Source organism: Atractosteus spatula, chromosome 12 (genome assembly GCF_055471065.1).
Source record: "Atractosteus spatula isolate fAtrSpa1 chromosome 12, fAtrSpa1.hap1, whole genome shotgun sequence".
NCBI lineage: Eukaryota > Metazoa > Chordata > Actinopteri > Semionotiformes > Lepisosteidae > Atractosteus > Atractosteus spatula.
Genome location: NC_142717.1, coordinates 1,043,005 through 1,060,982, shown reverse-complemented (window position 1 = coordinate 1,060,982; position 17,978 = coordinate 1,043,005). Strand labels below are relative to the sequence as shown.

The following is a 17,978-nucleotide window of genomic DNA, read 5'->3' as shown; positions in this document are numbered from 1 at the left end:
CATACCACAAAAATGTTCCAAAATATTATTGAGTGTGGTATGCCTTCTTTCTTCACTGGATGAAATCACATCGGATGACTTAAGAGCAAGGATTAGGAAAGTAAAAGGTAAAAAGGTATGCCATGACCTCGCTGGAGCATGCCTCACTCCTGTTGGGAAATGGCACCACTGCAGGGTGAGGTGAGATGCATACAGAGCAGGGCAATAGGTTCTGCTTCCAGACTCAAGCTGGAGAAAAGAAACACTGCCTGGAAGCATGATGGATCAACCTCACACAGTATTAACTCCCAGGTTAATAACTCGTTATCATTATGATTATTAATTCTAAACAACTGCTCCATTGCCTGTGTTGACAAACTGTTCCATGTAAACCTTAAAGGAGCAAAACCTGCACTCATCAGCATGACATTACATTAGATTTCCATAAAACACTCAATATGTGTTCTAATTTCCAAATGCAGGTCATGAATCTTTTTTGCTTCTGACAGTATAGAACATACTTTCTGCATTACGGATATTGACAAAGCTATTACTAGGCTTGCTTGCATTTCAGTTAGTCTTTACCAGCAATAATCCCAACTCTGGAGCAAGTCTTTGTGACTAGTGAGATAATCAAGTGGCCATGTAGAGTATATAAGCTTCATGCTGTAATAAAATATTTTATGGAGACTGAAAATTGAACCTAACGAGCATCAGCCTGGGTGAGGATAAGCTCTGCTACCAACCTTTTCCTCACTTTTGCACCAAAAATAAATAGGAAAGAATTTCAGGAAGGAAAATAGTTTTTTTGGTCACCCCGAAATAAATGCCATTTCAGCTCTCCTGTCTTGCCCCAGTCTGTGCTTCAGCTGAGCCAGGAGTCCTGCCACGTCCGGGCACAGACTTGCTTCCAGAAAGCCACAGACCTCCAAGGCAATGTGCTTAAGTGGAGACTCAGACTCCCGGAAAGATATAAATCTGTCACAACCACGACGGAAGGAAAGGCTGTGCTTCAAAAAGAAATGAGAGCCAGGCGTCCGCCTTATCTGTTTTGAACAAAAGAAAAAAAATGATATACACACACATTGCGTTACAGTAGCTGACAGCTGCTTTTGGTCTCTGCTTCAAAGTGGAATACAGCTCTCTTTTTCAGGCCAATAAGTCTACTTTCCCAAAAAGTGATTTTCTTACGGGATTTAATATCAAAATTTGTCTCTAGCATAGCAGCTCCACAACTTTCAGCATACAGGGCTTGAAGTGGTGCTGCAACACAATGTTTATGTTTCGGGATTAGAAAAAATCAGTATTGATGAGGGCATTTCAAACCACAACGAAAGTACAATGTGCAGAGTAACTTGTAAAACCTCCAATTTATATCACAAAATAGATGACATTTCCAGGTACGCACAGCACCATATTGGCATCATCTGCGATTCGAAACGAGGCAACAAAACTTATGGTGACATGAAATGGCCTTATTACATTGTAAACAAGCAAGCTTGTGAACACATCTCTTTTAATCCAATAGAAATATTGCTCTTGAATTCGAGACGGTTTTTCTAAGAAATACATGTTGATAACTCTGCATGCAGATCACTTTGGAACATTTCTGCGGTGAAGCGTCTGCGGCACAACCTGTACTTATTCACTAGTGCATTGCATTACATTAGTCATCACAGTTACTAGTGAGCAGGAAGGGCTGCTTCACGTCACAATTCGTGGGAACTCTCACTCTCGCCCATGGAAAGACCAGCAGTTTTCGACAACATGGCGACCACAGAGTACTTTCACAAAGTTCACAATTTTGTGCTTAATTCGGAATTTGTAAAATTTTGCGATAGCATAAATTAATTTATTTTGTTACCGAGATTTAATAACCAGTCTGAGAAATTGGAACTACAGTTCCCGTTTGACTCTCTGAGAGAAATGTTTGGAGGGCAATGGGACACTGCAGTCAGGAGTACAGTACATGCTTTCTGCATGAAAGTTATTCAATCAAGGTTTATTTATCAATGCACACACAGAACAGCATACAGCTGTGTTTTGTTGGCAATGAAATGCTTTATCCACAAGCTCGTTAAGAGGGGTAGAAGAGTAGAAGGATAGACGTTTATAGGGATTAGGATAAGATTACAATTCAACAAATTATACAATTGCTATTTACAATACAATTACAGATTATACAATTCCTGTTAACACCAATTAAGCATTTGTCAGGCTTTCTCTACCTTCTACCCCAATAATTTTGTTTCTGAACAGGAATGGTGGCACACTGACCTTTGGTGTAGCACTGCCATATACACCAAACTAATGCTCAAATACCATTCTGTAGAAACACGTCTGAAGTGTGTCTTGGGCTTGCCGAAGTAGAGTTTTATTTTTTGGAAATGCAGTCCTTTTACACAAGGCTTGTGGAGGTCTAAAATAAAACTTCAGAGGATCTGTTTAGGGGGCTTAAACATACCATCTATCCCATTGAAGCCAATACACTGGTTTTAGGAAACAGCTGGATGAGATCCTCAGATCAATTCCTAGTGACCCAATCAACTAATTGGGTTGAATAACCGCCTCTACTTTGCAACCTCTCTTGTGGCCTTATGTTCCAATAATCGTTTGCCCATATTCTGGGAGGTGTGTCAGTGCTGATGAAGAGAAGGCGACTTAGCGGCAAGACTCATAGGAGAGCATCGCGGATAAATGTGTCATTATAAAATTAATAGAATTTCTGCTGTAAAAACGAAACATCGCTCAGGGGAATGTCCTGAACTGCCAGCTCAGATGATTGAGGAGTAAACAATACCTGGCATACTGTCTGCTACCTTTTTTGAAACGAATTACAAACAATCCTCAGAGCTAAATGTGGTCATAACATAAGTGTTTTGTCACATATAAATCTGAGCTTACACCAAATGCTTTAGTTTAAGTATATTTTGATTTACAACAAAAGCCTGAAGCGTGGACTGAGGCTCTCTGCAATCTGTACAGCACAGGCCTGTCCTTTATTATTTAGGAATATCCTGCAGAATGAAGGGTCTCTAAGATTTACACCACTTTTTCTGGACCCCAAGGGAAAACACATAGCTGTTATTCTCTTGAGACATGAATCTGCTTAAAGGTGTCAAACACTCTACAATTTGAAATGTTTTGTTTGTTTTATTCCACTTGGTGTTTTAGAAACTGGGCACTCCCTGAAAGAACAAAAAGCCTCTTGTATCTAAGCCATAAAGAACAACACTAGAGACGAAGACAGATCTGGAAAGTCAGAGAGAATCAAGCAGGTTTTGATGAGACAAACCTAGTTATAACCCTATCTTGAGCTATATTCAAGTGAAGACAGGTCAAAACTCTGGCTTTCCATGATATTACATTGCTGCATTTTATTAGAGCGCATGCCTTATTTATTTTACTGAGCTCATTATATAGATATGACATTCAGACCGATCTATGGTAATTGTAACCTTCTTCAGATTACAGATAAATTACATCTGCAAAGTGACTTTTCTCCACATATTATTAGCTTTTCAGTACAATAATATACTCACCAAAGCGGCACAGAGGCACTGAATTTAGTTCTGCTGCCTCACAGCTCTCTGTTCCTGAGCTCAGTTCTGACCTGGAGCGTTTGTATGTTCTTCCTTTGTGTGGTTCTCACCAAGGTCCCTATTAATGCTTAAAATCTGTTTTTAAAGACCAGCTTCACTGAGACCTTCCTCTTCAAAATCACAGCCAGGATTCCAGTCAAACAGGACAAGTGGGTTTTCAACACTATTGTTACAGTCAAGCCTCATTCTTTAGAGATGCTATAATGATGACTGGAGACCCTCCTTATTGTAAGTAGCCATGATTCTGAATCTGCAGTATCGACCTGTTCTTGAAAGATGAATTTAAATACTATCACTATCAATCCTGAATGTTTTGATGACCTTTTGACAATAGTACAGTGTTAAACTACAAATATTCTTTAACACTCACATTAAATATTAAAAAATACAAATAATAATTTAATTTGCACCTCTCCAGTATTTTCTGAGGTTGGATTTTTTTTCTTAATAAATAAATGCAACCTTTCGTGAATGTAAGCATTCTAATATTTGTGGTGTTTCTTGCTTGAAAATACAATGATTTTTGAATAAATAAATCGATTCAATTATATGAATGAAATTCAAATCAATGAAATAAGCTATCATGTATGTAGGAAACGTAAAGGATGATTAACAAGACATTTTGTACAACTTATTTTTATTTTTGTGTTATTGTTCTATTCCTTTGTAGATCAAGGTACAATAACATTTTCAGATTTATATTTTGAGTGACATTTAAAAATATTGACTTTGGTCTTTGTTTCCTCTGTTGCATAGTTGCTATACAGTAAATCAGTTAATATAATTATATTATATTAATTATATATAATATAATACAACCAGATAAAAACATAAAAAGCATTAAAATCCAGGATATTAAAAATAAGGATAGCTTCCACTCCTACAAATTAAGTGTGTTTTCCAACGGATAGTTTATCAATTATTTGTATGAGCAAAGGAACTAAACAGCTGGTGTTAAAACTTGTCCTTTTCATTTTTATGCAGATACTGACCTGAACCACCATTTTTTAAACATTTATTTAAATAATCTTTTTAAATGCTCACACCCAAAGAAGGCTCCACAGCCGAAACGTTGAAACAATGTTTGTATTAACAATGGAGCCATCTAATTCATTAGGCACGGAGTGTGTCACTTGCCAACAAGAAGAAAGCTAATGAGGAAAATACATATCGGGTGTATGCACACCTCTACTTAATGACTGTGAACTGTACAGACAAATTTCATGGGAAAAGACAATTATTCCAGCAAGGAACCCTACATAAATGAATGTGCCCTCAACACCTTCCTCGTATTTCTAATCATGGATCTTCATCGTTCAGACGGCAGTGAGAGTGTCCTGGTGCATTTCACCAGTTCTTCACTGTGCGGTACAATGAATCTAACGAAAGGTACCTTGAAATAAAGGTTAATACATGGATGTTGTCAGATTACTCAAGTCCATACTAATTTAAATACAAAAATCTTGATAAGCAGAAAATTGTAAGCAGTTTTGAAATCTTCAAAGCACGTTAGTACCTACTTTAGCAGTGCGAGTGGATAAAAGGGCAACCAGAATCCTACCAAGTCTGGAGTTCGCTGACCCAACTGTTTGTGATAAAGAGCAGTTTGTGGTATGAGGTGTGGTTCACTAAGCAGGAACCTGTTATTGTCATAGAAATTGTCTCTACAGAGTGAGAAGTGCAAATCTGGATGATCTGTTTTTTGTGAATTTAATTTCAAGCAGTCGCAAGCCCAAGACAACTGCAGTTTGAATTTTGCCAAAACAATTGTGCTCAGTAACCACTTTGCCTAACGCAGTAATCGCATTTCTCTATGTTTTAACCGTATTGTCACTGGAAGAATACGACCATGTTTGGAATAAATAAGCAGTTTGAGTTGGGGAAAATAAATGTTAATCAGGCCTACACGGGAATAACAATGCTTCAAAATTTAGAAAGCTCTGGCTGTTGCTATAACAAGAATTTCAAATATAGGGTTGACACAAGAGCTCAGCTTGTATCACAAAAATTAATAGTTTTTCTGTCCCGGTGCACCTGCTTAATATTAAGGTGCTTGGCTGCCTGGGTTGAAAAGAGAAAGAGCTCCCCCTAGAGGAGCTCGCATCAAACTGAAACGAGTGTTCACACAGCTGCCTCAGCACTTGCACCCCGAGGTGCTTTCTGTGTTTGCAGGGGTTTTCAAACTCACTCCAGTTTATACCTTCTCTCAGAGACAATCAATCAGAAAATAATGTCTGGTTATGAACTGACCTTCTGTCATCTGAAATGGCTTGGTGTCTTTTCTCCACAGAGCAACTTTCGGATAACAGATTGCTTGAAATATTCTGTGATTGAGGAAAACTGTACACAGTCAAATATATTTTTTTTTATAGAATCAGGTAGACTGATTGATGAGGCATCTCCAAAGCAACATATATTAAACTACTTACAGAAGGTAAGAAGAAATTGTGTCTAAAAACACCTCATTACATATATTAACATGTGATCATTGTTTACTTTAAGAGGTTGCAGGAATGCCAGGAATAGTTGCTTCTTTGTAAATAAAAAAAAATTAAAATGTATTCTCCCTCACTGCACCCCTGTATCTTTAGTGTGCACAGAGCTTTAACTGCCACAATAAAATGAGTCAGGCCACTCAATTTATTATAACAATGATATTGCAAAATCATGAAACCCAAAAAGGGTTGTTTCACAATGCTTTCAAAGGGCATTTTCTGAAAACACTGGTATGAGCACAGTATACTCTATATGGGTTTTACTTTGTTCTTTGGGATGCACTATTTTAAGTGTCCAGAAAATCAAATGGTGTTTAAAATGCTGCGTAGCATCTATCACAATTTGACGCCCACAGGCAGGAGTGGAAAAGCTGCTTGCTTTAGTAACGTCATCATTCTATCAATACACAGTCCAACCCCGTTGGAAACCATGCCTCTAGAAAGGATGAAAGAGTGACTCTATTCTTTCTTCCTTCCACGCTGTAGTGTTTTAAACCAAACTATGCATATCAATTATATAAAAATGCAAACGTCGGTAAGGCTTCCAAGCCACAACGTTGCTTCTTTACTGTCATAGTCCCACAAAAAATATTTCTCTGCATATTTCTACCATTTTCCTCTTTGCATTGGTGTGATCACTGTTGGTTTTTTTCCTTTTCCCCCACACAGTAACAGAACCGTCCTCTCAGCAGCTCGTGGTAAAGTGCTCCGGAGCCGGCGGTGGCAGGTTCCTCACGGCTCAGCGCCGCCAGTCCCACGGGATGCACAGGTCCCCGTCCTGGAGCACGGAGTAGAAGTGCGAGACGCACAGGCGGAGCCCCGGCGCACAGCGGGGGGGGTCCTCCATCAGCCTCCGGCAGCAGGGGATCATCTGGGTGCTGGACACGCTGGGCTCCTTGTACAGTCGCCCCAGAGACAGCCTCTCCAGGCAGGCCAGCACCAGGCCCCTCTCCTCGGCCTCCAGCCTGCGGGACAGGAGAGCCGGTCTTCACACCGAGGGCCGAACTCGTCCGAACCGTTAAGGCCTGACGCAAATGCAGAGCTCGCGGCTCGGAATCGGACCGGCTCGGTTCTCCCATGCGGTTGGAGGGGGGCTGAGTGACGCCACACCCTGGAAAAAGAGGGCAGCTGGGAAGCTTCTTTCAGCGGCACAAACCGGCATGAATGACAGCGGTGGGTTTCAGCGTTTGTGCTGGTTTGGAAGGGGGGCCAGCTTCACAGAGCTCACGTCTCAGCACTAGCACTCTCTGACACTGAGCACTTCTTCCTCAGGACTGAAGTGAGTGAAGTACGCTTCAGCATCGAGAGTTAATACCCAGTGCCCCAGCTGGCCCACTTCCAGGCCATTAGCCCTGTGCCTTATCCATGCACTGCTCCAGGAGCTGTACTAAAGCATCTTCCCCCACCACATGCCAGGACGAGTCATGTGAACAATCCCACACTCACTCTTCCTGTCTCCTCATTCGGCGCCGCGCCTCTTGTGCGTTCGTGCGGATGAACCAGTGCAGCGCCAAGGGCTCGCAGGCGGTGGGCAGGACGAAGTGGCCCAGCTGGTGCAGAGCAGGGCTGGACCGGTCGCTGCCAGGGGAGAGAGCTCAGGTATCAGGGCTCAACCCACATTGGAGACTTCGCTTCAGAGCACAGGACATTCTCCCCCTCTGAATATCTTACCACTTTTCAAATCGTTTAAACTTTTAACTTTAAAGCACATATAGTCCGAACATGTAGGGAAATTTCTCCTCTTGCTTGGTTTACACCTGTTCTACAGATCATGGAGCACTCTTTTGTCCCTCAACTGCTAGTCCTCAAATTCAAACCAATGTATCTACTCTCCCTCAGAGTTGGCCTTTTTCAATCTTCGAAAGCCTCTTCAGTGCAATCGAGGAACTACTCTATTTCATGTTACTCCACCGCAAAATGAACCCGTGTTGCATTTAATTGTCCTCCTTACAGTCATGTCAATCCAATCCAGGCCAAGAAAATAAAACCCTGCAGAACGTCACATTACCACAGGCTACTCCCTTAACCGCCGAAGGTCATGGGTCTGCGCTCACTACTCCAACTTTCCCTCAAGTCTAATTCTTCTTTAAACGTCAAGGCAACTGTTTCTTACACACACGAGATAAAGCTCTTAACATGAAAGATAACTCGGAGGCTGTCACTCCACAAACTCAGTGAGGACTCAGGGGAAGGCAGGCGGACAGACAGACCCAGCCAGAGGCAAGCGTACTTCTCCAGCATGGCCCGGAGCCCCTGCAGGCTGTGGGGGTGGAAGAGGGTCCTGCTGGAGTGCAGGCTCTTCTGCAGGGCGCTCAGGGTGCTGTGGTGCTCCTCCAGGGTCAGCACAGGCTGCAGCCTCTCCACGTAGATCACCTGCATCCCCCCGAGCAGCTGGCCCACGCGCTCACTCAGGCTCTGCACCCTCAGCAGCAGGCCGCTGTACCCGGGCAGCCGCTCGAACAGCTGTTGGAAGACAAGCAACTCCTCAAAACCGAGGCGCCCTGCGGCAGCCTTGCAAACGAGCTCGCTCATCTCTGTGGCACCGCTTTCATCGCCAAAGGTCCTCTCTGCCAGTCGCTCAAGAGCCCATCCACCACCCTGTTTTTCAGGAAACGTCTGCATCACTTCCCCTAATAACACCATGCAGGAAAGGTTCGGACTCCAGGAGGCAATCGCATCTCCTTTGGAAAGATGTCAGATCGGATGAATCCACCTAGACCTGTCTGAACAAGCCCAAGCCCAAAGGCGCTTCCAGGCTGGTCTTCCCCCCACCTCCCAGGAAGAGGAAAAACAAGCCTGGATCAGACTGACTAGCTGAAAATTGGACTGGAACAGATTTACTCTTTAACTCTGAAAAACAATGTGAAAGAAATACATTTTACAGCATTGGACCTTTGCTTCTCCTACTCATGGCTTTGAGTTCACACATGGAACCATTGCTTACAAAACACTAAATTAGTACAAAAGGTTACATTCATTTGAAAATTGAATTGGAAAATCCTAGCCTTTATTTTTTCTGTGGAATTGAATTCCCATTTGAAGAAAACCAATCCTTTTATTATCGAGTGATTGTAAAGGAAAATAAGTGTCTTACTTTGGCCCACTGGTGATGGACATCCATTGTTCCTAGCATCACATGGCCAGCAGCACTCATTCCTGACCGGTCAGTAAATATTAATATTTGCCCTAAGGAAAGTAACGTGAGAGATTAAACCAGTCGCTCAAGGACCCGAACTGCTTTGTAACCATTATCAAATTTCTGTCACAAGCAAGAATGTGAGAGTTAAAAGCACTGAAGGACAGAATATAATTCTCGTTTTGCCCCCTTTGATCTGTAACACAAACCTACAACTGAATACACCCAGCCACGCTCTTAAGACAACTGCCCCCTGTTCCAAAGGGGAACAGAACCTAGCTGCACGGTTTTGACTGACGTCCCATTTAAAAAGACAGGGTCCATCACGATAGGGGTTCAAACCCGAGGATGCAGAGGCACGGCCGGCGTGTTTGGGAGGAGCTGGAGGGGCGGCCGTACCACGGGCGTGGCGGAGGACGTCTGGGCTCTGCTGGGACAGGCGACTCAGGCTCTGCAACAGGCTGCACCTGTGAGCAACACCCCAGCTGCGCTGCCACCTGGAGAGAGCAGGACTCAGGTCTAATCATTCCCTCTCTTGAACCGCTCGCTCACTAACTCGCTTGAAGGATTTCTGCCTGAGATATTTTGCTATGCATTTTGTCTGCACTGTTTTTTCCCCCCATTTCTCCTTCAGTCAAACCTTCTCCAGTTCACTCGGCTGGTGTGGAACGTTTCTATTTTTTACTGGCATCCAGTCTTTATAATGATTCTCCAGCTGCGACTGGGCTGCGGAACAGCAGCAGATACTGTCCATGTCTTAAGATACTGAGTATTAACACTGAACTACAATACTTATCACCATACCAAGCAGTTCACATTACACATACTCAACAGAAAAAAAACTCAATCCACAAGAGAAAGTAACGTTTAAAGTCACAACACGGGTATTATGGCTACCATCCGAAGAATTGAAATACCAATACTTATCATTTTAACTGTAAATATAAACATATTCAGATTTTCTATCTCCAATTTTGCCGGTGTACTCGTTGATGCCAAGTTTATAAATAATCAAACCAGGCTCTGTACAATCATACAGGGACACAGGTGTTGAGAATACAGAGAGAATGTGGGTAAACGTCACTGCACTCACTCCACACAGTCAGGGCACTATCACTGTGTCATGTGTAAGCAGCGCGAGGCTCATGGAACCTGGCCAGTTTCGTGTCCACTGGTGCAGTGCTTGCCAAGACAGAGGCAGTCTGAGCTGTGAGACAAACAGGCAGTAGGCCGGTCGTCTTCGTACACACAGGAAGAACACTGTGCCAGATGTTAACTGTACACTTACAGGTAATTAGGAGTTAACTGGCCTAACACTGTTTGGGCAGGTGCAGCTGGAGTACTGGGACACTTTCTCAGACCAGTTTACGACCCCTTGCATGTGTTCAAATCCTTGTAGCAACTTTCCAGGTGCAAAATCTAAATAGTTATGGCTACTGGTGAAATCTCCAAAGCATCAACTCAAATCAGCAAACTGGTGCAGAAGATTTTGTAAGGGCTTTCAAAGACGCAGGTCAGGCTGCCATCTTGGCTGGTGAAGGACACAAATGTAATCATTGATTTGACCCTGTACGCTGGCCTAGATGAGATTACTAGACGGCATAGTCTAAGAAAGAAAAGAAAAGGAAAGAAAAGAAATCCCTACCTAAGCTTACAATACTTGGAAGTCTAATGACTCAAAGTGCTGCGAGTTATGACTTCAGTATTTTGTGGAACTGAAGAAACAGTTCTTCCAGAAGACTGAACTATAGCCTCTGCACTGATGCTTGTGTGGTAGAGGTTAAACTTTTAAATGTTAAGATGTGCTATTAGATATAGAAAAAGAAAAATTAGTCACTTCTACACACCCAGCAACATGTGGGACACATAAAGCAACAGTTTCAGAAGCCATGATAGTGATCTTTTTAAAAACATTGAGCTAGAATAGAACAGTTTGCAACATTGTTGCTTTTTCTGTTTTTTCCAGATAACTCTCTGACCCAGGAATTGTCAAATAATTTTATTCTTTTGCTAATGTAGTAAGATTTGTGGATGAAGGAATGAATAAGCAAACTCCTAAGGGTTTTATGGTTGTTTTTATAATTTAAGTCAGAAAACTCCCACATAATCATTTTCTAGTGAGAGTCAAGATATTTCACCTGAAGGAAGGAGGGTCATTTATCAAATAGCTTAACACTAAAGAGGCGTAATTACTGTTGCTAAACACAGAATATTTCTATTTAGTATAATTTCTTTGATAGCTCCAAATTACAATGGCTTGAAAGGCATTTTAAAACAAGCTTTTCTTTTTAAGATCTTGGAATGAGGAAAGTACCGTATGTCTGCGAGTCCCAGTGTCTGGCAGAGCTCTTTTTTCAGCCTCTTCAGCTCAGCTCTTCGAGGAAGGCTGTCTTTCAGCTTCTTTGTTGCTGTTGCTTCATTGCTGCTCAACCATGAGCTGTTGAAGATGCAAAGCACAATAAAGTAACGAACTTCAATAGTTCAATTCCACCCAAAACATGCGAGCAGAAATCAACTAAACAAACTTTGACTCAAAAGAAAAATTAATCAAGGAATTCTCAGAACGATGGCCATGAAGGATGTTTTGCTAGAGCAATCCCCTGGTCAGGGGTGCAAGGGTAGTGCCCCACCCATGCTTTGAAAGCATTTTGTGAACTTGGCTTTCTTGCAGGTTTGAAAAACCGACGTCAAGTGTTTTGGCATTGCATCGTTTCTACCATTGGAAGAACACTGACAAAGCTTAGGTGGCTGGACATGATCTAAATCAAATAGTAAATTAAACGGCTAACAAAGTCCCACTTTATTGTGTCATAATCTGTTTTGGAGGGTTGATATTAACTGAATAATGGTTCATTCAGTCAAATATATCTTACGGTATCCCTATCCCAGAGGTCTGAAGAGCACGGTACCTCAACGTAGGTGCTGCTTTCCTGGCTCTGTCCAGCTGCTGCTCTGGATCCTGGGATCCTGTAAATGAATAGAAAGTCTTGTCCCACTTGATGGGTCTATAGAATGGAATTCTGCCTCCATGCATCTGGGTGTCTGGGCAAACACTGGCTTTCACGTCCTGCATGTGCTCCGTGGACAAGCTGCAAGACCTCAGGACGTCCAACACTGCGCTCCGCATATCCCTCGACTGCAAGGTGAAGCTAACTGCTCGAAACCCTGTGAAAGAAAAGCGTTCGAGACCAAATGAAGTGGCATGGCGTTCATCTAATTTTATTAAATGTACAAAAATATACAGAAAAAGGTAAAATCCTGACTTTGAAAGCTAACAGCTTTAGAAACTTTGTCCTAATAATAAGTTTCTTACATTTACTGCTTTGCAGGTTATCAGAGGTCTGCGCATCTGACTTAACAAGCCAGCATGATGCATGCAGTAAAATGACAAACCAGCCCCGACAACCTCACTGCAGTATAAACCTTTCAATTTACATAGTGACACAAGTGACACCTGTTGTGTACATCATAATTTGTCAGAACTTGAGCATTCAGACAGATAATATAATATATGATACAGATGTATGGTATATGGTACTACAGAGTACCTGAAGGAAGGATTTCATGTTGAGCAGCATCTTTTTCTGCTGTTGTGTCTCGAACATAAAATGTTAGTCGTGTTGGTTTGAGGGACTGGACACCTGGCTTCTGAAGATTTTCTAAATATCCATTTAGCCGCTTGAGTGAGTTTTCATTCACCTCCTGCGAGACAAAACACTCAAATTTCCAACACCACACAGTTATAACATATAATGCACTGTACTACCTTAAAAGGCAATTGAACATTGCAATAAAAAAATCAAGAAAATGAAAAATGCTGAAAATGTAACTCTTTTCACAGAAAGCACACTCTGTTTCTGCTCACGATGCAAGCAGGCAGCTGTTGCATCTTGAAGCAAGACATCACTACCACCCACAATGCATTACGTCTTGAGAAGCAAGTGTAGGCCCCCTCCTGTAATTAAGTCTCTTCTCTGAAGTGGACTGCATTTAAATTGGCTTCCAGGAAACACAAAATTCTGAAATTTGTGTGCCGTCTTAAGATATTAAAGAACTAAAAGATGATGGCATATACTGTACCATAATTATAGTTTTTCCTGCAAATTTGTTTGGTGTATCAAATTGTTTTGATACCTGAAGCCACAACAACACGACACAAAACATTTCTTTCTTTAACAAACTAAAGTTTCAAGAAAATGGAAGGAAAATATGGCATAAAATGTAAGACTGAAGATAACAGCTGATGGGTCTTGCGTGACTCTCAGCGGCTTTTGAACAGGGATCTGGCAACTTTCCACACGGACATCAGGCGACAAGGACAACAGTACAGCCCTGCTTCGTCTGAAGGAGCTGCTCACCCTCTCCCTTGGATACTGGCCAAAGAAATCTGGGTGCACCGCGAAGTAGAAGGGCCGGAGCGCGTTGACGGCTTCTGCCCCCGACAGGAGTCTTTTCTGCAGGAGCTGTGCAGCCCCACGCCTGCTGCAGTCAGCTCTGTGGAAAAGGGAAACGCCTGTCACAAGACTCCAGAACAGGACAGGAAGAGCGCCTGAGACCCTGCAAACACGTCTACTCCTTTCTTCTTAAACACACGCTCCTCTTCATCCAGCGGTCAAGACCAGTGCAAAAAGAGTTAAGTGCTCTGTAAACACTAATAATAAGGCACAACAAACAGAACAGTACATAATGTGCACCTGTCATATCTATCCATCCGCTTACCACATGATATTTGCAAGAATGACAAATAAATGCATGGATAAAATGCAAATATGAATACTTCAGATTGGTGTCAAACAGACCAGAGGGCTCTGATGCACTTTGTCATTCCTTTCTGTTTTCGTAGACACCCACAGAAACCATTTCATGCAGTTTAATTAATTCAGAATTCTGTCACTAAAACCATTTTCAATTTAAAACATTTTGCCTTAAAATGTAAAATGATGGTGCCAGAACACAGATACCATATGACTGTGCAGGTCAATGACTGCAATATTTTAGAACTGCCCTGTGTCTATGCACCTGCACAGGCTCGTGCACTTGCTCTGCTGCACTGTCTGAAGTGGAAGAGTCTGTTCACATCCATCCCAACAGAAAAGGGGGCTCACATTAACAGCTCTACAAAAACGGTGCCTGCGGGATAAATATTGCAACCACGGCCCAGTGAGAACATTTTAGTCTGTCTTAGAGTATCTGTGTTTTATATCAGAAATTCAGAAAATTTGAACAAGACAACACGAACTGAAAAACAACGTAAAAACACAAAATACCTAAAAACACACACAAAGAACAAACAGCTAAATCTTGGTTATGGCTTTTTTTAAAAAAGTTTTCTTGCTGAGATAAGAAGAGAGATTAAATCTAAGACAGAAATGGTCACAGACTGTTTAGATGTGTGAAATGGTCAGGGACCTGTCCCAAACTCAAGTCTTTTTCACAACATTCAGGAAAGGAACCCTGTATCACTCCACAGTGCCTGATCTATAGAAACAAATCCTCTCTACTGTAATAGCAGAGATCATCTCACTGAACCAGGGTCCAATCACACATCTCCACTCTATAAGAATATTTTTTTTTGGCCAGAACTATTCTGAACACCAGCGCTGACTGTTCTTCCTTTGTTAGTCTGAGTGTTGCCCCTGAACCACTGAAGAGAACTAGCTCAGGGTCCAGGGGGAATATTTTTCCCAAAACACTTTTGACAACCAGTGAAGAATTTCTCCCTAAAGCGTTTATTATACCTTGGGAGACAGCCAGAAGAGGTGTGGGAGTGCCTTCAGAAGATCTGCAGCTGTCACATGAAGGAGAGACTGAAGGACGGCCTAATTTTTAAGTCTGTAGAGAATCACTTGACTTGGTCTTATAGCTACAAGACAGCACGCGCTCCTCCCACTGCTATGCCACAGCTCCATGGGCTGTACCAGCCCACAGGATTACTGCCTTCTTCAACACCTGATCTGGAGCACATTGAAAAGCCTGCAGCTGCCTGTTCCCCTCACAAACGCACTGTACTATGAACTGCAGAGTCACAGGAGAAGGAACTGTGCCAGCTGCCAGCTCAGGCTGGGCACAATTCAACCTACTGTATGTTAAATCAGTAAAATGACTGCAAACAGTCAAACCCCAGGACAGAAATCTGGCTTGTCACCACCACGAGGAGCTATAACAAGGTTTACCACCTGGAACCAGGTACGTATTTTAGGACCGACATTTAACAGGTTAAAGCTAAACCTCTAGGCTGGTATTTTAAGAGTATAAAACATTTTACAATCGGAGGCAGCCATTTCACCACTCTTAACAGCTTGGCTTGTGTGCGCTTGAAAGAAGACTGAAGAAAAAGCAAATTCACAAAAAAGAAGGTATATTTCTGAAGAGAGGATTGATGTGAAGTACCAGCCATGCCTGTTACATTTCACTGGAAAAATCAATAGTATGTTCTACTTTTTTAGTGCAGTTTGGTAAAATGTCAAGTGGCTCCATCGTTTGGCTGCCTGTTTAGGTCCATTCCTGCACTTCTGCATATACAGACACAATTAATTATTAATCTAAGGAGCAATCCAAAAGCATCTGTTAACTTCACGCCATGCAAATAAATCAGAATGCACTAAATATCCCATACAAGAGGCTAACATGTACAGCGGTTATGCATAGTGTTACAGTAGTCTTACATACCTCGTCAGAAACCGCAGAAAGCAGGTTACAGACATCTCACTGGAAACAGTTCTTGAAATCCACAGGTGCAGAGATTCTTCTTAACCGGCAAAAAGAAATGGGCTTTTTTACGGAGTTAACTTATCGTATGAAGAGGATGCAATTGGTAATTTGGTAAAACGAGTTGTTTTCACAGAAGACATCTTTCATAAAGCGCTACGACACATCCAGAAAACGCGACGACGCAAAGGAAGAAAACACAATGGGAGATTCTCGAGATATTTTAGACGCATTATAAGGAGGAGCAGCTGTAATTCTAATCGCAATCGTTAAACCCCACCTGGCAATATACGACACATTCACAAAACGACACACACAGTGCAACGACAAGACCAGCACGCCTGTAACACATCACCCGCTGAACACAAACACACCGACACCGAGGAGCGCTTAAGTCGGCAGAAACAAGTCTAGCAGCGTTTCACGCGTTTTCGGTTTTCGTAACGGTACCTCTCCGGGTGCACATTCATCATCTGAAGCTGCGAAACTATATATAACCCCAGAGCAGCAAGAGGACCAGGCTGTCACCCCCGCATCTCCATTTAAAAACAACGAGCGTCGCCAGACAGAAGCAGTCGCTCACCCATCCAGCCCTTCACTCAGACGTGACGCAGGACCGGCTGCAACCAGCGCCGCCTTCGGGTGAACCGGAGTCACACAGAGACGACTTGCGTCTCAAAGCAAGGTCCGTCAGTACTTGTGTGATTTTTTTCTCTCTCAACAAGAAGCAGATAACCATCGGTTATTTCTTATAAGATGTAATGTTGACATAAAATTGAAAAACACTAACCCAAATTGGGTTCTTTGTGAAATTCACGAGGCGTTACAATTTCACATTACAGAGTCCCACCACCATATTAAATCACCGATACGAGGCTCCTGCTGTGCTTATTCAACTTCTTTATAATGGAAGCAGAATCACTCCACAGTAGCTGGTAACTGTCGAGAACTGGAACTGCCAAATGTATTTAAATGTAGTTTTTAAGTCTATTCGGTTTGGTTCACTAAGGACACATACAAAGCAATGCCAACACTGAAAAGCTGATTGCTCACAAACCTTTTTATTTTCAGATGTACCTGTACAAAAAATATAAATCACATGCAACTCCCATTGTTAACTTATCTTAAATATTTAAGACTCAGCAAAACGCAATTTATTTACAGAAAGAAACCCTATAACTAGAATTACATAAATTGAAGCATTTTCTTTCCTATTCCCTACACAAGTCAATGCAGTAGTGGTGCAACAAGATATCGCAGTTTTATGCAGAATGTAGTTTAATATGTGAAATTAATACTCATTGGCATAAACCAACTCTTCTGTCTGGCCAAATGCAAGCGCCATCAAAACGGGACTGTTTAAGTCAAAGGTCTTGTGCAAAATCTATTTTCCAAGAAATTGCTCTGTTCCTTTAGAAACCTTAAGAACGTCTAAGTTAAAGAATACAGCTGCCCCCATCTACCAGTGGAATTGTACAGGTATAAATCTTGGAAGGCTCATCAGTATACATAATTATGGTAACAAATACAGAACACTATCAATAATAAGTACAACCTGGCCACAAAATGCCATGAATTATGTAAAAGATGCCTTTTATTCAATAACTTCCAGCAGATTCAATGATTCACAAGGAAAATCTGCTCAATAAAAGCAAACTTTGGTTCAGCTATTCATCGTTATATTTGCTATATTCAGTGGAAGTGTTTGTTTTAACTTAATATACTTGGTTACTTCCTAAATGACCACAATGCAAAACAAAAACGATATCCTTCTCCAGATACTTTTGTAACATAAAAAACTATACAGTAAGCTGGAGAAGGTACCTCATCTCAGGTATCCAATTCACAGACATCACATCGACTCATTTGGAAAAGGACCCAACTGTAAAACTGACAAGCAGGAGAGGGAAGGGAATCTCTTGAAATGCTGGAAACAAGGTGCTGTGAAGATGCACAAGCTTGAACGCAGTGATAAAACTCAACTTAAAATAAAGCAAATGTTTTGAGTATGATCTGAAAAATCTGTCTTCATCTTTATTATGCACCATACATTAATGA

At 41.9% G+C, this 17,978-nt stretch overlaps 1 protein-coding gene across 2 annotated transcripts; it reads right to left on the bottom strand.

Annotated features, from left to right (window-relative positions):
- Positions 1-4,201: 4,201 nt before the first annotated feature.
- On the bottom strand, positions 4,202-16,454 carry tcaim (T cell activation inhibitor, mitochondrial). Of its 2 annotated transcripts, none has more exons than XM_088929539.1 (11): positions 16,371-16,454; positions 15,882-15,960; positions 13,571-13,706; positions 12,761-12,914; positions 12,122-12,377; positions 11,527-11,649; positions 9,612-9,709; positions 9,171-9,262; positions 8,307-8,539; positions 7,523-7,654; positions 4,202-7,041 (listed from the first exon to the last, which is right to left on the bottom strand). In XM_088929539.1, exons 1-11 carry the CDS (start codon positions 16,384-16,386, stop codon positions 6,816-6,818), a joined length of 1,545 nt encoding a protein of 514 aa, XP_088785665.1. In that variant the 5' UTR covers positions 16,387-16,454; the 3' UTR covers positions 4,202-6,815. The 2 variants fall into 2 exon arrangements, with proteins under 2 accessions (XP_088785665.1, XP_088785666.1); XM_088929540.1 differs by having other exon boundaries at positions 15,882-15,957; positions 16,371-16,447.
- Positions 16,455-17,978: the final 1,524 nt, after the last annotated feature.